The sequence below is a fragment of the Cynocephalus volans genome, chromosome 17, assembly GCF_027409185.1.
Source record: "Cynocephalus volans isolate mCynVol1 chromosome 17, mCynVol1.pri, whole genome shotgun sequence".
NCBI lineage: Eukaryota > Metazoa > Chordata > Mammalia > Dermoptera > Cynocephalidae > Cynocephalus > Cynocephalus volans.
In genome coordinates this window covers 9,416,434-9,439,766 of record NC_084476.1, presented here as the reverse complement: position 1 = coordinate 9,439,766, position 23,333 = coordinate 9,416,434, and the positions used below count along the sequence as shown (strand labels likewise).

The 23,333-nt window shown below is 46.5% G+C and overlaps 1 protein-coding gene across 3 annotated transcripts; it reads right to left on the bottom strand.

Annotated features, from left to right (window-relative positions):
* Window positions 1-2,008: 2,008 nt before the first annotated feature.
* Window positions 2,009-6,720, bottom strand: NAIF1 (nuclear apoptosis inducing factor 1). Of its 3 annotated transcripts, none has more exons than XR_010022223.1 (3): window positions 6,117-6,720; window positions 3,283-4,160; window positions 2,009-2,503 (listed from the first exon to the last, which is right to left on the bottom strand). XR_010022223.1 is itself a non-coding variant. In XM_063082397.1 (2 exons), exons 1-2 carry the CDS (start codon window positions 6,625-6,627, stop codon window positions 3,688-3,690), a joined length of 984 nt encoding a protein of 327 aa, XP_062938467.1. In that variant the 5' UTR covers window positions 6,628-6,720; the 3' UTR covers window positions 2,009-3,687. The 3 variants fall into 3 exon arrangements, 1 of the variants encoding a protein (XP_062938467.1); XR_010022224.1 differs by having other exon boundaries at window positions 3,634-4,160; XM_063082397.1 differs by having other exon boundaries at window positions 2,009-4,160.
* Between the last annotated feature and the right edge of the window lie 16,613 nt (window positions 6,721-23,333).

Below are 23,333 nucleotides of genomic sequence, written 5' to 3'. Positions count from 1 at the left end.
CACCACGCTCTCCCACGTGAGCTAACCGGCCATCCCTATATAGGGATCCGAACCCTTGGCCTTGGTGTTATCAGCACCACACTCTTCCAAGGGAGCCACAGGCCGGCCCTCGTGTTACTCTTTTTAAATTTTTATTATTTTTGTGTGTGTGGCAGCTGTCCGCTATGGGGATCTGAATCCTTGACCTTGGTGTTATAACACTGCATTCTAATCAACTGAACTAAATGGTCAGCCCCTTCATGTTATTTTAGTGAACCAATGTAAATTCTTGGCAAATAACTTTTGGAAGTGCTCCCCTAACTTCTCCTTCTCTCCCTTGAAAAATCTGATTACAGAAAAATAAATAAATAAATAAATAAATGAAAATGAAAAATCTGATTACAACTACTGCCAGGTGGAGCACATATCCAAAGCAACCTGGATTTCTGTTTCCCAGTCTGCAGTCCTCAACCTCGGCCCAAATACACTCATTGTTTATAGACTCGTATATTTCTGCCTCCATTTCTTTCTTATGTTGACAGGCAGCACTGCCTCTTGGGCCTGCTAGGAAAACCCTATTGAAGAAAGTACAGCTGGGTATAATACAGTTTAAAAGCATACCTTTTTAAAAGGTTTCTGTCAAAGTGGCTTAAAATGTAACAAGTTCCAGTACACAAAGTAGAAAGCTTCAGTGATTTGGAGAATTCCTTCACGTAAAACTCCACGCTTCAAGAAGGATCCCAATAAATCATCCCACTACAAGTGACATTTCTTCACCAGCACCATCAAGGTGCAATGGGCTTAATCCTGTTAAACCATCCTCTCTTCCCTTTTAATATGAATAAATCCCAAGCCTGTAATGAATAGCAGAGGTCACAGCATTTCAAGTGCCAAAGACAACACTATCACTAGCTGCCTCTAGGCCTTGTTTGACTTTGAAACTCTCCAAGGTCAGGCTCAAATCAACATTAGGTGACATCAAATTTCACTGACAGCGAGATCAGAGTAGTTAAGAGTTAAGAACAGTAGCTAAGGGCCGAGCCCGTGGCGCACTTGGTAGAGTGCTGCGCTGGCAGCGCGGCGACGCTCCCGCCGCGGGTTCGGATCCTATATAGGACTGACTGGTGCACTCACTGGCTGAGTGCCGCAAAAAAAAGAACAGTAGCTAAGAGCATGGTTCTCCCTGGGGAATAAGGTGGCTGTGTGACCTTAGGCAAATTGTTTAACCTCTCTGGTCCTCAGTGTCCTCATCTGCAAACTGAGAACAATATTAGCACCGACTTCCTGGGTCTGTTGCAAGGAGTCAATGAAATAATGCTTATAAAGCCTAGACAGAGTGGGAGTTCAATAATTGTCAGTTTTAATTATTACTAAATACTGGTGAGAGTGATAACTATGTCCAAGAAGGCTGAGAACCCTTCAGAAGGCAGGCCAATTATTTAAATGAGTATCACTGCTTGGCTTCTCAACTGTTCAGAAGAAACTCTTGAGAACGAGCTCTCCCTGGGGCAGGATCTCCATTCCAGCTGAGTTTAAGTCTCTGAGCCAAAGTTCTTAACCTTTAGGAAGTATTAGAATCACTCAGAGAGCTTGTTTACAATGCATTCTTAGTATTCTTCCTCCAGGAGTCTATTCTAGGTTTTGGGTGAGGCCCGGTCATTCTCACATTCTCACGCAGAGTATGAAACACTGCCCTAAACCAGTAATAGGCAGACTCTTTCTGTAAAGGGCCAAAGAGTAAATACTTTTGGTTTTGTGGGCCAGATGTCTGTTACAACTACTCAACTCTGCTACTACAGCACAACACACAGCCATAGATTCATAAATGAATGGGGGTGGCTGTGTTGCAATAAAATTTTATTTATAAAAATAGGTAGGGGGCCAGATTTGGTCTGTGGGCCACAGCTTGCCAGACCCCTCTCCTTCTGCATGTAACCAATAAAGACACAGAAATGTGTGTATAAAAAAGTGATATTTCTTTAATTTAAAATTATGACCTAGTAAGAACTAGTCAGTTTAAGTGATCCAGCTTCCTCTTTATAACCAAATGGAACAGACACAATATTGCCTCAGATTTCCAACCCCAGAGAGAAATCAAACCAAACCAAGTTGCAAATCCTTAGGGAGTCCCTGCAGCTACCTGCTGGGGCCTTTGGGCTCCACAGTGAGGATGCCCAAGCTGCCAGAGGCTGCTGCTTTCCTTCCACCACCCAACTCCCCTGCTGGGCCTGATCCCTCCCCACCTATCTGAGGCTGGCACCGTGCACATGCCTCCTCCACCAAGATGTTGATGGTATGGTGGTCACTTCCCCACCAGCTTCGGGGGCATCTTCCTGTGATCGCAGTAGTGGAGCTCAGCAATTTTTAATGTACATGCCAGAAGGGCAGCATCTTCACTTGTTTGCTGAGTTCTGGAGCCTCGAGTTGTAACCATCGGTCACATGTGGCCAAGGCACCGGCAATAAAACGGCAAACTTGGGAAACGATCTGAACAGATGCAAGAGCCTCGGTCATCATGGCAAGTCTGAAATGAAACAGACAAATACCATCTGGGTAAAATCCCTACAAACGTCCCAGGGGAGAACACGTAAAGACAGAACAGGGAAGAGCACCTCCTTCAGTACTCCAAGGCTCTGTCCGCTCTTCCCCAGCACAGAATTCAAAGGGTCCCACTTCTTCGGCCAGCTTTGCCTCTCCCACCTCATACATTCAGGGTCAATCATGGCTTCAGATTTACTTAGCCAGTCAGAGGAAGTCTCACAAGAATCCGAGGCACTAAATAATGCGGCAAGAAGAGTCCAGGGTGTGACTCTAAGCAGGAGGCCTTTCCTGGAGGGGTTCGCATACAGAATAACTACACCTGGCTTGAAGCAAGCCTTCTGGAAAAAGCCAACAGGTCACCTTAGGCCCACTGCAGTGGGACAAGCTTCCACACTGGTTTGCTTTCTCTAAAATTAACAGCACCCAAAGCCTGACCGGAGTCCAAAGCTCTAGGGGCAAACCACCAAAGGACTGCCCAGAGATGCTGTGGAAGCCCAGAGAGTGACCAAACCATCCTCACCACACAGAGCATTCCTGAGCCAGGTTGGCTGCATACTGGGTTTATTGCAGAGGCATCTCAGGGCACTAACAAGGGCCCCTGCTGTGCCTGGGGTGGGGTGGAGAGCACAGCAATAATGAGGGTCCCCCAAGAGCAGAAGCACAGCAAGAAGGAGAAAAGGGTGGGGCTTCGTCCCCAGGCTCATCCCACTGCCTCTCAAAGGAGGAAGACATTATTGCCTTACTGTGCTGATGTTCTCTTACTCAAAAGGTTGGCACCTGGGGTGGAAAACTCACTACAGATCCCGGGCCGTGAGATGGCCCCAGTGAGAGCCCGTTGTTCATTACAGTTCCTTCCAGAGTCTGGGTCATATCACAAGCCCCAGCTCATGATTACATGTGTCCTGTCACTAGTACACACGACCCCCACTTAACCAATCTTCCGGATCTTAACATGGCAGCTCAAGTGGTGAGAGTAAGAGAGTTTGGGTCCCAGGACCCCAACAAGTTCCTCTTCCCAGTCTCCATTTCTCAGAAACAGTGGACCCCTAAATGTCTATCAAAGCGGGAGCTGTCCACTTGGTCGGCCTAAGGCCAATCACAGAACCCACTTACAAGACCATAGAGGTTTCATCCAATCATGGCAGAAGGTTGGCTTGACTCCTGCCCTCACTGGATGATGCTGTCTGGCTGCCCATTTTGGGCCACCTGTCCAGGGTCAGAGGTGGGGGCTGGGGTGGGTGTGTTGCTCTGCAGGTAGCGGCGGAAATCTTTGATCATGGGCCGGAGAACCTGGATGAGGACACTCAGGGCTGCCTGGGTGCCCTCCATGGCCTGGGCCTGGCGCTCCTGGGCACAGGCCTGCACCTCCTGTGAGCGGCGGATCATCTGCAGCAGGTCATTCTGCTGTTCCAGGTGCTGAGCGATCTCCTTCACATGCAGATTAGTGACCCGCTGCTCCTGTATCAGCTTGGCGGAGTTCAGGGCGATGCGGCTCTTGAGCGCCTGTGGCTTGACCGAGGTGTCTGTGGGCTGGGCCATCATCTCCACAGGGGCCTCGGTTGGCAGGGGTGGGGGGGCCTCAGCCGTGCAGTACTCCACCACTCCCTCCTCCAGCGTGTGATAGGTGGTCTCTGTGGGGACTGCAGGGAAGAAAGAGCAAAGGCCAAGGCAGGTCACTTTCATGAATGAATGAGGCTGGCCATGTGGGGTGGGGAGGAGGCCACTAAGCCCTGCCCTGGAAGGAGATAAAGGGGAATTTAGGCCTCCCCTGGTTTTATAGCTGTTTATGTATAAATCTAGAATCTAAAGGGTTCTGAATCTTAATCTACTTGGTAACCAAAGGGTCAGCCCCAGATCTGGGAAAGCAAAGATATTAATAAAAATACTAACGAAGATTTTAGAGCACCTACTATGTGCTAGGCACTTTGCACTCATTAGATAGATGAATCCTGATAATGACACCACGAGGTAGGTACTGTCATATCATCTTCATTTTTAGAGAGGAGGAAACAGACTCAGAAAGATGCAGTGGCTTGCCTAAGGTCACAGAGCTCATTCAACAGGGCCAGGAAGCAAACCCAGGTCTCCACAACACCAGAGCCCAGTGTACTCATAACCACCCACACAGCAGGCTTCTTGGGTGGACTCTACATAAGCACTTTGCAGCCACACTAGTCCTACCTCCCTTGATATTTTCCTTTTTTAAAAATTTTATCATTACACAATGTAAACATTGTTTGTGGCTCTTTACCATTCACATTTTCTTGACTTCCATGTTCCTTGGAGCCAAGCAGAAAAGGAGGTGGGAATGGGGTGACTGCAGCTAAAATGCCTGACAAATGTCTCCATCTCTTTGATCACCTTGGTCAAGGGGATAACTAAACGGTCCTTCCTGTTCCAGAACAGTATCTGATTTAGACCACTGTTTGTTCTGCTTTTCCCACCTCAATATATACTTAAGAAGTACGACACTGGAGGGAGATGGCACTCGGCACCTACACCTACACCTGTTCCCCCAAGCCCCACTTAGAACCACTGATTTATGCACTTCACAGCCCATCACAAACAAGCAGAGTTAATAGTCATTGGCATAAACCCTTAACTAAATTAAAAAATCCAACCAAAGTCAGTTCTGTTGTCATTCATAGCTAAGAACCTTGGAAGGAATCCTAGGTGGGCTGCTGGGCCTCCATGTGTGTGGGAGAAGTCAATCTTCTCCACCTTTCCATGCCAACATCAACTGTGCGTCCCCAGTCCCACCATGAAGCCCCCTTCCCCTTCTGAGTCCTTAGGTTTTTCCAACTGATATTGAAGCTAGTCATATATGTGTCTTACCTGTCCTACTAGAATATAACTGGCTTAGGGCCGAGCCCGTGGCGCACTCGGGAGAGTGCGGCGCTGGGAGCACGGGACGCTCCCGCCGCGGGTTCGGATCCTATATAGGACCGGCCTGGCTGAGTGCCGGTCACAAGAAAGGCAAAAAATAAATAAATAAATAAAAATCAAATAAAAAATGAGTTATCTTTAAAAAAAAAAAAGAATATAACTGGCTTGTATTTTAGACACCTTGGTAATTCCAGTGCCCAGCACAGGGTTTAGCACAGAGTAAGTGCTAATGTTTGATAATGAATGAATGAATGAACTAACACCAGGAGCCATGAGGTTCCTGAGCAGTGCCTGATGAATGTTCGGTGCACAGAAAACACAGACTATCTTAGTCCAGAATCGATGTCTCACTTGGGCATTATCATTATTCCCATCTATTCATTCAACAAATATGTCCTGGCTGTCTACTATGTGCCAGGCTCTGTGGGGATACAGACATGGTCTCTGTCTTCAAGGACCACGCAGTTTAGTAAGTGGAGTTAAGTCATGGACAGAAATGGTGGGAGAACACAGCAGAGAGCTATCCAGCGCATCAGAAGTCCCAAAGAGAACAAGATTACTTCTGTCTGGAGAGCTCTTGGAAGGCCTCATGGTCTTCCAAGACCCCCATCTGACCTTTGACCCTTGGCAGCCAACCTTCCCCAGGCCGCCCCATCGCTTGTTGGCCCTTCCCATTTATGCAAGCTGACTGGGCAGGAGAGGTCACTCACTCTGTGTCAGGGTGACCGTGGCTGCGGCTGCAGTGGCCGTAGGTCCGAGGGTCACGGGGTGGATCTCTGTGGCAGTGGGCAGGCTGATGATGGTGGCCTCACCTAGCAGGTTGCAGATGCGTTGCTGCATGGGGGTCAGCAGCACAGGAGCTACAGCTGGGCCACCGCTGCCGCTGCCACCACCTATCGCAGACCCACCGGTTCCATCCTCCTCAGTGGGCCCCGGGGCCTCGCCACCCTCCACGGCAGCCCGGACCTGGGCAACCTTGCGACGGACCTCGGTCTTGAGGTCCGACCACTTCTTCTTGACCTCGGGCAGCTCCCTGCGGCAGGTGGCCACGGCGTTGACCCTTCTCAGGATGCCTTGCCAGGCCGCGCTCTTGGCAGCCAGAGGGACTCCGGCGTTGAAGTGGTTCACCAGCAGGTGCTTCTTGAGCTCCAGCTCCTCCACGATGATCTCCACCTCCCGCTCAGAGAAGTTCATCTTCCTCTTCTTGGCTGGGACAGCCATGGCATCTCACCTCCCCTCCTTTTAAAGAAATTATAATCCCATCAACCGCCCCAATTCCCCTTCTCTTCTTCCTGAGCCTCACCCCTCACCCAACCCCCTATAGGGGATAGGCTGGGCTTGCTCAAGGCCAAGCACCAGGCCTTTGGTAACCCCCCTCGCTACGCAAAGTGCGTAGGGCCCAGCCCCGACCGGTCCGGCCGCTGCCAGCCAGCTGCGTAATGGCTTCCTGAATCTGCCTCTTCCGCCGGGGTGTGCGGAGATCCGCCCACTTTCCCTCTTCCCGCCTCCTAGCGCTTCTCCAGGGGAATCCGCCCTCCCGGTTCGCCGCGGCTCAAACATCACGTCGATCACTGGCTCCTTCGATCTGTCGCTCAGCTAAAGAGCACGCCTATTTACGGACATTAGCCTGTTCATTGGTCTAAAGGAGTGTCTGTCGCTCCAGAGCGCTCCGCCCACCTAGCCTTTATTCACTTTCATTGGAAAATCATCCTGTCGTTCAATTATCAGTATTACGACTTTCACGCCCTTAAATTCATCTACTTAATTGATGGTTTAGGGAATTAGACTACCAAAACCGCCTTCTAAGAATAATTTGTGCTTTCAGCCTTGAACCGCTGGCCACTTAATTTCTAATTCCACCCATGGGCCCAAACTCTGCCTTGCAACTGCAGTTCACAATTGCTCTTCCAGAAGTCCTATTTCCCACCAGAAGCTACGATCTCTCCGTACACTACTGCTCCTTCCACCCTTACGATCTGGCAGTCTAAACTGCGTTTCTCAATGGAAGTTGGACACAGGACCTTCCTCCTGCCAATCACGTGACTCCTGCCTATCACTGCGTGGTTTACCCTCTCTGGCCCGGCTCAGCCAATCCCCGCCTCCCTCAGTTTAAATCGGCCCCAGGCTGAGCGGGGTGGCCCTGCCCTCTCCATTGATCCGTGTAGTACTGGGCGGTGTGGGCAGTTCTCCGGAAGGCTCCGCCCCTCGCCCCTCCCCGACTGTGCGGCCGTGCGGGCCTGTGACTGGCCGGCGGCGCGCCTGGGGGCGTGGCCAGCGAGGCGGCACGCGGCGGGGCGGGGCTCCCGGAAGCGGCCCCTCCCTCCAGCTTGCCGGCTCTTCGCTGCCCGCGCTCGCTGTCGGAAGACACCGGCGTTCCTTCCGCGCGGTCTCTGCCGGCTCGCCGCTCCCGCCCCCGCCTGGCTCCGCCGCCCGGCACCTCCGCCTCGCGCCCGATGGTGAGCAGTGTGTTGTGCCGCTGCTTGGCTTCCCCGCCGCCGGACGCCGCCGCCGCCGCCGCCTCGTCGTCAGCCTCGTCGCCGGCGTCTGTGGAGGACCCGTGCGGCGGCGCCGTCTGCGGGGGCCCGGACCACCGGCTGCGCCTGTGGAGCCTCTTCCAGACTCTCGACGTCAACCGCGACGGTGGCCTGTGTGTCAACGACCTGGCCGTGGGTCTGCGGCGTCTGGGACTGCACCGCACCGAAGGCGAGCTCCGGGTAGGCGGCGCGCGCCGTCCGCGCGGGCGGGAGGAAGCCCCCTGGAGGTCCGGATGACAGGTCCCGGACGTCCCGGCTTCTCGGGAAGTCCCTTGGAGCTTGGCGGGCCCTGGTGGATAGCTCTTTGGGCTGGGCAGGACCCCTAGTTTTGAGAGGATAGTGTCCCCTGAGTGACAGATGGACAGCCCAATTATGCCCTGGTGGGAGTGGGGCTCCTTCCTGACTTCTGTGAGTGCTTGGGCTAGGGAGAAAGGCTTAAATTGTGGGCACAGGTGGGCACCCTCTGGGCCTCCAGGTGGGCGAAAAGCCCCGTCCTGCCCGGGCTTTCCCCAAAGTAAAAGGCCAAGTATCAGGAATGTGCCTTTGTCATCTCCTGACCTCAAGGCCAAGTTTGATGCTCACCCCCTATTAATGGTTTCATCCATCCATCTCCAGCAGCATCCTTCCCCGCCCCCCACCCCCACCCCATTTTTCCTCTCGTTTCCATGCCACCCGTGGGCCCTGATCTGGTTCTTCTCAAGCATGTGGGAGTCGAACAAAAATGGGAACTGGGGTTTCAGGCAGATCTGTGTGGAGGTGGGTGGTGAGGGCTCACAGTTCTCACGGTTTAAGCTCATCCCTGTTGCTGTGCTTATCCAGAAAATGGGGTCACGATCCCTTGCAGGGTTGGAGTGTGGATAGAGTGAAAGAATCTGGGGGGAAATTCTTTCTAAAAGTGAAAGTGTTACACCTAGGAGGGGCAATTGTCCTGGCGTGGGCTCTTGGCCAAGGTTGGGGGAGAGGAGGGGCAGAGAAATGGCCACCTCTCTCTTGGCCTGCCAGAAGAAGTGCTGTCCTTTCTGTATATGAAGCTTAGAGTAGTGGCTGTTTCTTCCCCCTTCTGTCTCTCATGGTTTTGGTTTGTTTTTCAGTTTGACTTTGTAACTGTAGCTACCCTTTCCCAAGTATTTCATTTATTGTGCCTTAGCCTGATTTACAACCTTAAGTAGGTCTACCAAGTACTTTATCTAGTAACCTGTTTCTCTTCTAAGTTTTGTTTGGTCCATTTGTACATACAATTGGAGAATCTCATAGCCAAGTTTGAAAAAAATCTGGTAAAATGCCAGTGAATTAAACCAATTTGTTGGTTGGGTGGGTGTATGTAAGGAGTTTTTAACTCATGTCCAAGATTTCTTGGATCAACATCCTAGGTATTTAACCTACTTAGGATCACCCTAGGAAAACCAAGGGTAACACTATGCAACATAGAATCATGGGATGAAGTCCAAGAGATTTATTTATTTTTATTTATTTATTTTTTTTAAAGATGATCGGTAAGGGGATCTTAACCTTTGGTGTTGTTAGCACCACGCTCTCCCAAGTGAGCTAACTAGCCATCCCTATATAGGGATCTGAACCCGTGGTTGTTATCAGCAACACACTCTCCCGAGTAAGCCACGGGCCGGCCGTAAAGTCCAAGAGATTTAGAGACAAGTTTTTTTTTTTTTTTTTAATATTTTTTAAGTCAGTTTTACACAAAATAGTGTTGTGAACAGGAGATTTTCCTGTACATATCTGAGGAAGAAGTGACTTTAAAAGGTAGGATGGGTAACTCAGAGGATCTGTGCCTCAGGGTTCAGGGAGGTGTGAGCCCAGGTGAACCTTTCTGCTTTCATGAAACTACCCACTTGGCATGTGCTGCCAGGCACATTGAGGACATCTGGCTGCAGGAGTGTATTAAATGTTTACACCATGCTTTGTGAGGAGTCACAGTGTGCTCGCAAGTCATGGCACATCTGATATTGATCCTAATCCATTTTTTTGGTAGTGAATTTCTAAGGGCAAATAAGGAGAAAGTGATCATTTTTCTTTACAGTGCTGAAAGAAAACCTTTTTTATTAACCAAAGGGAGCCTAGCCCGGGCTCTAAAATCTTTGACTCTGTGACTAATCTAAGTTCTATGATATGAAACAATTCTTTTTTATTCTTTTGGTGTATGGGTTTAGTATGGACTCTATTTCTTCAACTCTTCCAGCTTTTGAACAAGTTAAATTGTTATACAGCCTTGAGAGAGATTGGAAATGATTCATTTTATTAATTCATTACCTGTCAAGGAGCACAAGTTAGTCCTGTAGGGCATGTTTGAAGTATAAAGAGAAATTTTGTGTTTTTGTAAATAACTGGGCAACAGGAAGACACCCTGCTTCGTGTATCCCCGTACCACTTCCTGTTGAATTCGCATCAGTATTAGCTGCCTACAGAAAAAGGAGTGCTGCTGCAGTTTTGCAGAACTAGCTGGAGCCAAAATAGAACTTGGGGACCCTTTGGTTCAAAATGTGTCATCTGCCATGGGAGTAAGTGTTGAAAAATACGTCAGACTTTGGAAACTACTTCATATGACCCCTATGAAACCAGTCTGAGATGCTAGGGTTTGCACAGGAATCAGCCGTGAGTGCTTGTCACTGGATCACCTAGGCCATGTGACTCCGCAAAGCTTCTTGCTAGCTTATAACAGCCAGGGTCAAGTTTTCTGTAGGTTTTGCCATCTGCCTTTGTTTCAGAAGAGACGGGGATGCTCAGAGAAAAATTATTTAAAATGGAACTGGGCAGAGAAACCCATGGCAGCCAGCCAGGGAGATTTTCTTTCTAAAGGGCATGTGAGCAAGAAAATGGTACTGGGACAAAAGAGGGAAGGGCTTATTAAAGAAAGAAAAAAGATGACGACAACAGTAGTGACTTTGGGAGTTGAGATTCAGCCAGAGCTAATTATAGCATTGCCTATTTAAGGCATTTTCATGTGACCAAACAAAATCTTGGTCTTAAAACAAATTTAAAACATAGGTTAGAACTCAGGCAGCAAATTAGAGGAAGAAGGCAGGCTGCGTTACATGTAAACAGTTGTCTGCTTAGCTGAGGCTTTGGGCTCTCTGAAGGGGCTGGTTGAATGCAGGTGAGGATTGAGTTTGCTGATTTAGAGGCTGGCATGCACACCATCTAGTTTGAGCCCCACAACAACTTTGTAAAGTAGGCAAGGAGGTAAAATGATTTTACCCCATTTTACAGGGGAAGGAACAGAGGTTCAAAAAGATGATGAAACAACCTCACAAATCATTTGTTAGGGACTTGGACTGGAAAAGGAATTGGAACCATCTGGTTCCTGCTCCTCTCTAACTCTGCCAGTTGTTTCTGAGGAATGTGAAGAGAGTTCCAAACCTGGGCTTTGGGGAGAACTTGAAAAAGAGGAGGAGATATCCATTTAGAGCCACAGCTTTTATTCCCAAAGTATAAATTTCAAAATTATCCAGAGTTTACCCTGTCCAAGAAGAAGAATTCATCCTGCCCTGTTTCTCTCCTTGACCTGAGCAATTAATGTCACGTTGGTATTGCTTAACCAGACAGTACTGTTGAACTCTATACCTTTTAAATGTCTGGCCAGGGCTGACCGGTTAGCTCAGTTGGTTAGAATGTGATGCTGATAAAACCAAGGTCCAGGGTTTGATCCTTGTACTGGCTAGCTGCCAAAAAGAAATAAATGTATGTCTGGCCATTTGTGGGGGAGGATGTTTACCAAAATATCCAGACTTATATAAGATAGTCTACAAGAGAAAGGGCCTTTTTTCATAGAAGGGGATAGACGTTATTTGTTATAATATAATGGCCAACTAGGAAAAGAAAAATGCTATTTGCACAGTGAATTGAGTTCATATATTAAACTGATTGTGTTATATTGTTGCAAGATGGGTTCCTGGATCAAAGTCATTATCATGAAGTCAGCTGGAAGATATTTTTTTAAATGAGTTGATATTTGGAAAGGTGGTATCAGGTATCCTGATCCTAAGACCAAGTAATAAATAAGAATATACCAGAGTCCGTCTGATCTGGAGCTTCAGTTGGATGAATTCCTTTGATGTTCAAAGAGTCATTGTTGGTCTCTTAGAAATCACAGGGGAATGAGGAAAACAAATATATTGCTGGTATTCATTTCCAGTCCAGCTGAGTTCAGCGAACAAAACTGTACATATAGGGCTGGTAGCTTAGCTCATTTGGGAGAGTGTGGTGCTGGTATCACCAAGGTCAAGGGTTCAGATCCCCGTACTGGCCAGCCACCAAAAAAAAGAAACTGTACATATATTGGACCAGTCTCATTAGACTAAGTGTGCACAGACTTTTTATTTTTGACTATTTCTTATGATACTAATGTGAATTTGGCAGAACTATACAATTTAGTCTTGGAAGGGTCATTAGTCAGCCTTCCACCCAAGGTTGGGGTCTTTCCTCATGTGGCATTCTTCATAGAATGTCATCCAGCCCAATCCATTGTTGACGTAATCACCGTCATTCCTAGTTCTTTGTTATGTCAGACTGAAATCTGTCTTCTTGTGTCTGCCACCCATTTGCCCCAAGCATACCTCAGGAGCAATACTGAAAAGTGATCCAAGGGTCCTCTAAGTATTTGAAAACCTCTGTCTTTCTATAATCTCTTCTGCTGCCAAAAGCATGACATGCCGGCCACACCTCTCATGGTACCTGCAGCAGAGGCAGTATTCCATGGGAGTTCATAGTGCAGACTTTGCTCAAAAGAAGCCAGTCACAAAGGACTGTGCATTATATGACCCATTTATATGAGAGTCCAGAACAGGGAAATCTATAGACAGAGTTAGGCAGGGAAGGGGGGCTGGGAGGTGAACAGATAGGAAGGTGATAACAAAGGGGGATGGAGTTTCTTTTTGAGGTGATGAAAATGTTCTCAAATTGACTGTGGCAATGGCTACACATATCTGTGAAGATACTGAAAATCATTGAATTGTATGCTTTAAAAACCATGTGATTTGTATGATAAGCGACCTGGGTTCAAATGTTTCTGCCACTTGCTGGCCAGCTCTGCGACCTTGAGCAAATGACTCACCTTCTCCAAGACTCATCTCCTTATCAGAAACATGGCAGTACGAATACCTGCTTTATATGGTGGTTGTATGGATTAAATTAGATAAACTATATAATAAAAAGCCTAGTACAGTGTCTGACATATAGGTGTTCGCTGCCAGGTGACCTTTCCTCCATTGTTTCTCTGAAAGTAAAATGCCCACCATTGGTCAGAATCATCTACATTTGTCCCCCAGTTTGCTCAGATGAGAAGTGGAAGGCAGGGGAGAGCAGAGGCTGGGGACGTTGGTGATAAAGAAGGGGTGTGTGGCGTGCAGGGAGGGCACAGTCTCCCATCAACAACCTAGATCGGAGACCTCTGGTGATTTTGGAGTGGGGATGTAGGTTGTGGGAAGCCTGGGCCCTGTGGACATTGGGAAGATTAAAACAAGAAAAAAAAAACCTAAAAAGTTGATAAAGTAATAGAGTCATTCTACACACAAAGTTGTCTTTGGCCCACATGTTTGCCTGCACAGAAATGAGCCTCACTGATCTTGCAAGCCTGTTGCCTGTCGTATAAGCCGTGGGTGGTCTTTCCTCAAATACAGAGTTGGCTTTTTTTTAAAATTTGGCTGGTACGAGGAACTGAACCCTCAACCTTGCCTTGGTGTTACAAAGCTGCTATCTAACCAAATGAGCTAACCAGCCAGCTCACAGTTGACGTTGAAATTGTAAAAATGAAAACTTGAAGTTGGGTTGAGATTATCTCACTAAGTCAGCATTATTTTATGGAAGTGGAACTGAGGCTCAGAGGTTGAGTTGTTTGAAGGCTAATCCAGTACCGGTTGAGCATCCCTAATCTGAAAGCCGAAATGCTCCAAAATCTGAAACTTTTTGGACATGGACATGATGCTCAGAGGAAATTCTCATTAGAGCTCTTTTTTTTTTTTTTGGCTGCTGGTTAGTACAGGGAACCCTGGACCTTGGTGTTATCAGCACCATGCTCTAACCAACTGAACTAACTGGCCAGCTCACATTTTTGATTTTAGATTTTTGGATTAGGGATGCTCAACTGATATGTAGTCTGCAAATATTCCAAAATCAGAAAAAATGTAAAATCTGAAACACTTCTGGTCCCAAGCATTTTGGATAAGGGATACTCAAGCTATACCAAAACCCAGATTTTGACTCTGCCCGATTTAGCTTAACGCACACTGCCTCCTTCCTTCCGTGGCTGTAGATACTTAATTTGCCCTGAAAACTCTACAACATTAATTTGTACAGTTTGTGACTGATGTATCTGTGCATAACTCCAGCACAGCATTTTAAGGCCCCTGAGGGTGCTCAGGAAGCAGTAACTAAAACCATAGGTATCGTGTCCTAAATATGGTATATAAGTGACCCAACACAATACCTAAGAAGAAGTTGTCTTAATGATGCATCTTCCTTTAAAGTAAATAAATGAAGGGCCGAGCCCGTGGCGCACTTGGTAGCGTGCGGCGCTGGGAGCGCGGCGACGCTCCCGCTGCGTGTTCGGATCCTGTATGGGAATGACCGGTGCACTCACTGAGTGCCGGTCACAAAAATGACAAAAAAAAAAAAAAAAAAAGTAAATAAATGAATAGCAAAGGCAGGGCATAGTGAGCTTCTTATCTGCTTTCACCTCTTGGCTCGGTTTTCCAGGAAGCTTGAAAAGGAGGTGAGTCATGGCTCAGTTTCGGCAAGGTCATGGGGACACTGGAAATGGCAGCTGTCTCTGCTCCTACTGGTGTCTGAAGTTTTCCACGTTGACCCGTCAAGCCCCGGCCTCATGCCTCTCCTCAGTCCTCCCTTCCCCTTTGCTGGAGTCTAATGTGACTTTTCTTACTAAAACACAAAGAAAACTGCCTTCATTGTGTGAGAAAACTCTCAAAAACCACTGAAATGCCAATAATAGGGGGAAAAAAAAAAGTGGGGAGAGAGTAGTTTAGATCACCAAGAATAAAGACAAACTGTCCGCTAAATTCTTGTCTGTAGTTGTGACGCAATTGTATAGTCCTGGTGGTTAAAACCAGCTACAGTGCCCTTAATCCACCTTGTTGGCCATTTCCCCATCCCACATGCCTAAAACCCTGTTGTTGCTTTCGATTAATGCCTTTAGATTAAGTTTGAATCCCTAGAATGTTGGAACTGTAATGTTTTCAAGGTTTGTCCAGTTCAGTCCCTGTGTTTTGCAGGCCAGAGAGATTAAAGACTTGTCCAGGGTCCTACAAAGGCTTTGGGATCCTTTTTTTTTTTTTTTGGTGGCTGGCCAGGATCCAGACCTTTGACCTTAGTGTTATAAGCACCAGGCTCTAACCGAGTGAGCTAACCGGCCAGCCTGATACAGTTAATTTTTTTCATTTTTTCGTTCACATCTTGGGTGCATTTTTTTGTTTGCTCCAGTCTCTTCGAGTCTCTTCCTTTCTAACCTATAGAAGAAAAAATGGGATCTGAGGGTAGATAGTTCTATGGCTAAAGAATTTATTTTCTGAATTGTTTTGAAGAGCTGGCTTGGTTTAAGTCAGTTTTTATGTTTGTTTGTTTGTTTGTTTTTAATCCAGTTATTCTTACACAGAATTCTCCCAACCACCCTCATACCCTGCACAGCTGTGTTCTGGTGAAGGCAGCTGCTGGGTGGGCTTCACACCCCTGTCCTCTCTCCTCCCTGGGGCCCTTGCACAAGGCAGGGCAAGCAGCTGGTGAGAGGTAAGTTTGCACTGATTCAGACAATCTCAGTTTTAGAGTGCTGTCCTGAAATCAGTTTTAAGAAACTGAAAACCTTTAGTGTTGCTTTGATAATAAGTTAGCTGTTTTGCCTTTTCACATGGGAGAAGGAAAGGAGAGGGTTAGGATTAAGAGACTGTGGGCCCGGCCCCCGTGGCGCTCGGGAGAGTGCAGCGCTTGGGAGCGCAGCGGCGCTCCCGCCGCGGGTTCGGATCCTATATAGGAATGGACGATGCGCTCACTGGCTGAGCGCAGTGCGGGAGACACCACACCAAGGGTTGCGATCCCCTTACCGGTCACAAAAAGACAAAAAAAAAAAAAAAAAGAAGAGACTGTAACAAGTAGGCTCAACATGTATGAAGTGAGTGGCTCCCACTGACCAAAGTTGGATTGCATGAGAAATTTTTCATTTTAGGTGATTGGCCTCAGTACTTTATTAACCCTCTCCTCCTTACACTTGGCACACATCTATCTGAAGGAGAATCATGCTTTTCTTTTTTTCAGTCAGCTAGCCAGTACCAGGATCAAACCCTGGACCTTGGTGTTATCAGCACCATGCTCTAACCAACTAAGCTGAGCTAACCGGCCCATGCTCTTTTAAGAGCAGAAAAAGAAAAGAAATTATGCCATATTTCTATGCAGACTCTTGCTTCTGCAGAATTTCAGTTTACCTGATGCATCTCAAAATCTTACACTTAAAATTGGATTAATTTTGTACACCTCTAACTTTCTTTTAGAGAAAAGAAAAAGACATCTTTGTTACGAGGCATTCACCTTGAACTTGGGATCTCAGTGGGGACTGGCTTTTTGCCAGGCATAAACATAAGCCATCCAAGAGACTGAGTGTGCTCTGTAGATTTCTCTTTCTCTTCCTCAGTGACAGAGTTTTTGCCAATGCAAGATTTTTCCGGTTTTACTTCCTAAAATGGAAATAGATTAGGGGGTTTTACCTTTTTCTTCACTGTGGTTTTGCCATTTTCAAGACCTTAGTTTTTTGGGGTTTTTTTTTTTCTGTGACTGATAAGGGGATCGCAACCCTTGGCTTGATGTCTCCCACACTGCGCTCAGCCAGTGAGTGCACCGGCCATCCCTATATAGGATCCGAACCCGTGGCCTTGGCGCTCCCAGTGCCGCACTCTCCCGAGCGAGCCATGGGGCCGGCCCCTCTAGACTTTAGTTTCATTGGTGCCAAGTGAGGCGAGTGCCAGGTGCCTCTTCATTCTCTAATTGTGGGCTGAGTCACGGGCAGAAGGGTGTGTGATAGTCCTGCCTTATCCGGAAACTCCAGTACCCGTAGGGTGGCACAGGGCAGCACACAGAAGCTGAGCATTTAAATCAGCCGGTTGATTCATTTCAGTGGAAACTGATAAGTATTCACCTGCTTCAGTTGTGTCTCTGAAATAGCAAGTCACTACCATATATCAGCTTATAAAAGAAAGTCTTCAAACTCTTTTGAAAGCCACCTGTACCACCCTAAAAGAATTTTAAAAACCATGTATCCGGGCCGGGCCCGTGGCGCACTCGGTAGAGTGCTGCGCTGGGAGCGCGGCGACGCTCCCGCCGCGGGTTCGGATCCTATATAAGGATGACCAGTGCACTCACTGGCTGAGTGCCGGTCACGAAAAAAACGACAAAAAAAAAAAAAAAAAACCATGTATCCCCCTTGCACATTGTGTACATCTGCTTTGAACATTTTTGTTTGTTGTTTTTGGTTTTGATCAAAACCTTAGAGCTGCGAATTTGACTCATTCAATTTACGGAAAAGTCCCTCTGTATAACCTAATTGGCAGAGACAGTCCTCATTATCAAATCAATTGGCCCATTCAGTCTGGCTTTCTGTCAAATAATGCCTGTCAAATGGCTTCATTTTTCATTTAATGAAAACTGTTAAGAGTCTTCCCTCTGACAACATCTCTTCTGAATGTTAATAATAATTCTAAGATGGGTGGTAGGTAGTTAAACAGGTAGACGATGAGACTGTGAGATTGTCGTGGAATTGGTCATAGGGGGAGGTGACTCTGTGTTGTTATAAGACTCCCTCAGGAATCTCCAGTTGTCTTTCTGTGTGATGCTCCAGGGGCTTTTATACCCTGGGCAATTCATCAGGATAGTTTGGAATAAGTAAAGTGCCAGTTGCTTGACTGACTGCTTCCCACTAGAGGTCCATTAGAATTTTCTCTAAACATACCAGATATCCCGTGACACACTTTTATCCATCAAGTCTCTATTTTCTAGATTCTTAGAAGAGTAGGTTACTTCAGTAGGTGATTAGCTTCATCTTAACCGGTTCTGTTGATGTTTATAAGCTACAAGTACAGGAGGATTACACTTGCCAGCTCTGTTCCTGGATATGGGTGGTCCCTTATGCCTAAGGAAGCTAGATGTGATTAGGATTGTATTGTAATAATTGGCATGTAACCCAAAAGAAACTAAAGGTCTACCAGATACTGCTGGTTTAGGTGATGCTGTGGTTTAAGGAAAGGAATGTATTGTATTAACCTACGAGGAAATCAAACACATAAGAAAGTGTTTTAAAATAGGCCGGCTGGTTAGCTCAGTTGATTAGAGCATGGTGCTGGTAACACCAAGGTCCAGGGTTCAATCCCTGCAGAGGCCAGCCGCAAAATAAAATAAAAATATTGGCAAGATATGTAATTGAACACATTTCCATAGATCCTTGTCTTAGGGGCTGAGCAAGGGAGATTTTAGGATAAATAAGGTGTGGTCTCTTCCCTCACCTAGTTTATTATTTCCTTCCTTCTGCTTACTTTGGCTTTAATTTGTTCTTTTCTGATCTCTTAAGGTGGAAGCTTAGGTCACTGATTTGAGACCATTCTTTTCTAACATAGGTATTTCCTTCTAGATAGCTCTGGCTACATTCCTCAGATTTGGATATATTGCATTTTCTCACCATTCAGAATCCTTTCTAATTTCCCTTTTGATTTCTTCTTTGACACATGGATTCTTTAGAATTGTGTTTCCAAATATTTAGGTATTTTTCAGATATCATTCTATTATTGATTTCTAATTTAATTCCACTGTGGTCAAAAAACATACTTTCATGAGCTGAATCCTTTTAAAGTTATTGAGACTTGTTTTATGGGCCAGAATATGTTCTGAGTGCACTTGAAAAGAATGTGTGTTCTGTTATTGCTCAATGGAGGGTTTTACACATGTCATTTAGGTCAGGGTGGTTGATAGTGTTCAAGTTTTCTGTGTCCTTACTGATTTTCTGTCTACTCGTTCAATCAACTATTGATGAGATTTTCAGTGTCTAAAAACAGGATTCATTTTCATTAAAGGATTATTTATTAAAGGATACTTATTTACTTAGGGGTTTTGGCACTGGACTGGCTCTTTAACATTAAAGCACTTAGTTGCATGAACTCACAATCATTTTCTAGATAATGATAATAAAATAGCTAATAGTTATTGAGTGCTCCATGTACTACTAAGAGCTTTATATATTATATAAGTTAGTCTTTAACCAACTCTAAGAAGTAACAAAACAATTGTTACTGTCCCCATTTAAGTATATTGAAGCACAGAGGGCAAAAGCAACTTAACCAAGCTCAGACAGCTAGTATGCCATAGCCAGGATTTGAACCTGAAGCCTGGCTCCAAAGACCCTACATTTAATCAGCACACAGAACTGCTGCCAGATAAGTTTGTTCTGTGTATCCAGTTAGAGAGCAGCTCATGTAGGCTCCTTCAGCTGTCACAGCAAGCATTAGGAAGCATTATCTCAGCCGTCTTGCTTTCTCTTCTCGTGTCTTCTTTTTTCGTTGTTTTTGTTGGCTGGCCAGTAAGGGGATCTGAACCCTTGACCTTGGTGTTACAACACTCCACTCTAACCAACTGAGCTAACTGGCTAGCCCTTTGTGTCTTCTTTTTCTTTTCTTTTTTTTTTTTTTTTTTTTTTTTTTTCTGACCGGTAAGGGGATTGCAACCCTCAGCACGGTGTTGTCTGCACCACGCTCAGCCAGTGAGCGCACCGGCCATCCCCATATAGGATCCGAACCCGCGGCCTCAGCACTACCAGAACCGCACTCACCCGAGTGAGCCACTGGGCCGGCCCGTGTCTTCTTTTTAAATAATTGTTTTATTAACATGTGTATGTCTATTCCTGGGCCATACATGCTCATGGTTCAGTTTCACAAGGTATAAGAGAATATGTAGTGAAAATAAATCTCCCACCTGCCTTTCTCCCCTCAAACCTCCAAGTGCAACCCTCTCTTCAGTTTTAGTATCTATCCAGAGGTCATCTTCATGTATAAAATATCAGAAATAAATGGCAGCATGCTAGTCCCTTTCTTCCTTTTTCTTTTTTCTTTCTTTTTTTTTTAAATTAGATGACCGGTAAGGGGATCTTAACCCCTGACGGTGTTGTCAGCACCATGCTCTCCCAAGTGAGCCAACTGGCCATCCCTACATAGGGATCCAAACCCGTGGCCCTGGTGTTATCAGCACCACACTCTCCCAAGTGAGCCACGGGCTAGCCCTCTCTAGTCCTTTTCTTCTGCGCCTTGCTTTTTTCATTTAACAAATTATTTTCAGGTCGTTCTATAATAGTAGGTATACTATTAGAGCTGTCTTATTATTTTTAACAGTTGCATAGCATACCATTTTATGGGATACCATCATTTAAGTACCCATTCCCCTTTTAAAAGACTTTAAGGTGTTTTCAGACTTGTACTGTTATAAATGAGGCTGCAAAAAAATTCTCATTTTATATACATATGATTTACCACATGTGCAAATATATCTACAGGATAAATTCCTGAAAGTAGAATTGTTGTGTCAAAGGGGTCATGCTTTTGAAGCATTGGTAGCTGTGCCTAAGGACTAAGTTGCTGTTCAGAGAGTCTGTACTGATTTTCACCCTCATGGCAGTGTATGAGGGTGTATGTGTCCCCACCTCTCCCCAGCAGAGTTTACCAACTCTTTTCATGCTTGAATTTTAAAAATAATGGTTATGAACACCATATCAAAGGGTCACCTCTGTGAGGGTTGACAGTAGTTGGTCACTGCATTTATCTGCTGGTAAACTAAGAAACAAATGACCAAACATTCATTCCTTTTTATTCATCATCATTTACTCAGTTCAGTCTACAGACTTAATCTGTGCCTGGTTCTGGGTGCTAGGGGCAGGAGGGTCTGGGACTCGGTTCCTGCCCTCAAGCAGCTCATCAGCTAGAGGGAGATACAGAGAAGAAGTAGCTGTGATATGGTGTGCCTTATATTATGCACAGGTAGGAGAAAACTGGATGATGAAACAAGGGAAAGTGTTGCTAGATGCCTTAGAAAATGTTGCCCAGGACTCTTGATCATGTTAAACTTAAAGGTGAATGGCATCCCAGAAGCAACCCAGGTGGTGAGTAGTTAGTTGCTCCTGCTGATGAGCCAGCTCAGAGTGGATTCTGTAAGAAGAGCCTCATCTGGAGCCTGCATCTGCACCTCCCCGCAGAATTGCTGGGCTGCATGCAGGAAATCAGCCGCCTGCGATTGGAGGGCTGGTGCTGGTTGGGATAATGAACTTGGTAGTGTCGGCAGAGGTGATTGGCCGGGTCCTGCTGCAGTGAGAATGCAGACTGGATGCTCGGGTCCTGGGCTTGGGTGAAGAGCGAGGACTGCTGAATAACCGAGAGCTCCAAGTTGCTTCTGCCTCCGGGAGAGGTCTGTTTGGCTGTTGCTTTTTCCTTTTCTTAAAAAAAGTCAAACATCTGATCACCATCCACCTGCAGAAGTGAGTTTTTATTGAGGATGCTCCAGCTCCTCTCTCTTTATTGCCAGCATCCGGAGAGGCTCCCTTAGAGTGAGCTGCTTCTCAGGCCAGGCACGACAGCAGTGCTAGCAAATTTGAAAAAGCAGGAAACAGCCCCTGCATGCAAAGCTTCCAGCCTGAGAACTCCCCAGGCTAGTCTTCCAAGCAGCCGTGTAGCCAGAGACCCTTGGTATTGTGGTCACGTCCCTCAGAAGTGAACAGTCAACCATCGGCACCGTTTGGACGAAGATGTTGCAGATGCTGTGGCATTTTCTGTCTAGCTTTTTCCCCAGGGCTGGGTGCCAAGGCTCCAGAGAGGGGAACGATCATGAAGTCAGAGGCACCCAAGCTTCTGCTCGGGGAGACCAGATGCCAAGCTTTTTGGGGAAACAGGACGGAAGGGCTGAGGCCACGGAAAAGAGACCCACCATATTGCTGGTGGTTGGACCAGCAGAGCAGTTTCCTAAGGTAATGCAACCTCAGGAGGACCTCCCAGTTTAGGGGCTGGTCTGATGTCATTTTCCTGAAAAAACCTGGGGTGTGGGAAGAAAGGGAGGACTTATTTAAAAAATCAGTTTGGTATTGGGGGTCAGGAAGAAGTGTTAGGCAATGAAGAGGCTCATAGATTCAATTCAGAATCTTTCTGTGGCCACTGTAAAAGCTTTATGGCTCATCATGATCACCTTGGTATGGCCATTGAGAGGAGAAATGTTGGATTCAGTAGATTTGCCTTAGGATTTGTCAGTTTGGCTGCAGAAAGCCATTTCAAAGTAAGGGACAAACTATTAGACTGTGTCTTAGCTGATCTGAACAACGCAGGGAGGACGAAGCCAAAAGGGCAAGCGAGCATGCCTTGAAAGATGAACCCAATTGCCTGGAGCTGGGGCAGCAAGTCTTTAGAGGTCATCGTGAAGGTCACACTCCCCTTGCCTTGGTCAGACCTGCCTTACCTTTGGGTCTGGGAGGAAGAGAGCGGAGGGCTGGGGCTGGGTCCGAGGAGCGGCTGGAGTCACAAGGTGCAGAGGCAGGTGTCCCTCTGGGAATGACCATGGCCACTGCAGGTCTGCCGAGTGCCAGGGCCTTCCATCCCTCCCGATCCTCGACGAGGGGTTATAGCACCAGGTCCTCACCAGAGCCAAGGTAAGTGGCAGTACCCCCATTTCACAGATAAGGAAACTGAAGTACAGAAAGGTTAAATAATTTGCCTTGATTGCTTAGGGTTAAACAATTAAGGAGAGGTAGAACTGAGATTTATCCCCAAATCTGTCTGGAATTTTGCCCTGCACTGCCTTGCTTTCCCTTAAGAACACAGTTTTTAATGGGATTGAGTGAGTGGTCTGGAGTAGAAAGGAAATTGTGTGTGGCTGAGATTTCTCCTGCCTGTGGTAGGAGTGACCTTGTTCCCTCCTGAGCTTTTCTCTTTTCTCCTTCCTCAGGAGAAAATCGATCAGAGTAGGGAAGGGGATTCTGTCCTATGTTTGGCACATTGTAGATACCCAAAAATGTTTGTTGAATTGAATTACTACATTTAAGAAATAAATGTTCATTTTGCCTTTGCTAATAGAGAGGGACTTTGGATGCAACAACTTTTGCAGTCGTGTGGGCATTGAGGAGAGTCCTTAGCCTGTGAAGGGCTCTTTCCACTCATCGGGGTCTCACAATCTGTGTTATGCCTGAGATGTGCGTGCTTAATGTGCTTCAAAAGGGTGTCACTTTCTACCTTTTGATGGTTTTAGGCAAGATCAGAAATGGTGGTGGTGCTAGCTTTTGTGAGGAACTTTTATCTACAGACCTGTTTGCCTTGTGGCCTGGATTAGCTGGTTGCCTTTTAAAATCATCTATTTTTGACTGTAATAATTAAC

What these genes read in the sequence shown, in the direction of transcription:
- NAIF1 (XM_063082397.1), bottom strand. Translation starts at nt 6,627, where the DNA reads ATGGCTGTCCCAGCCAAGAAGAGGAAGATGAACTTCTCTGAGCGGGAG. An exon ending in CACGGTCACCCTGACACAGA is followed by an intron (nt 4,161 to 6,116) that starts GTGAGTGACCTC and finishes TCTTCCCTGCAG; the next exon opens with TCCCCACAGAGACCACCTAT.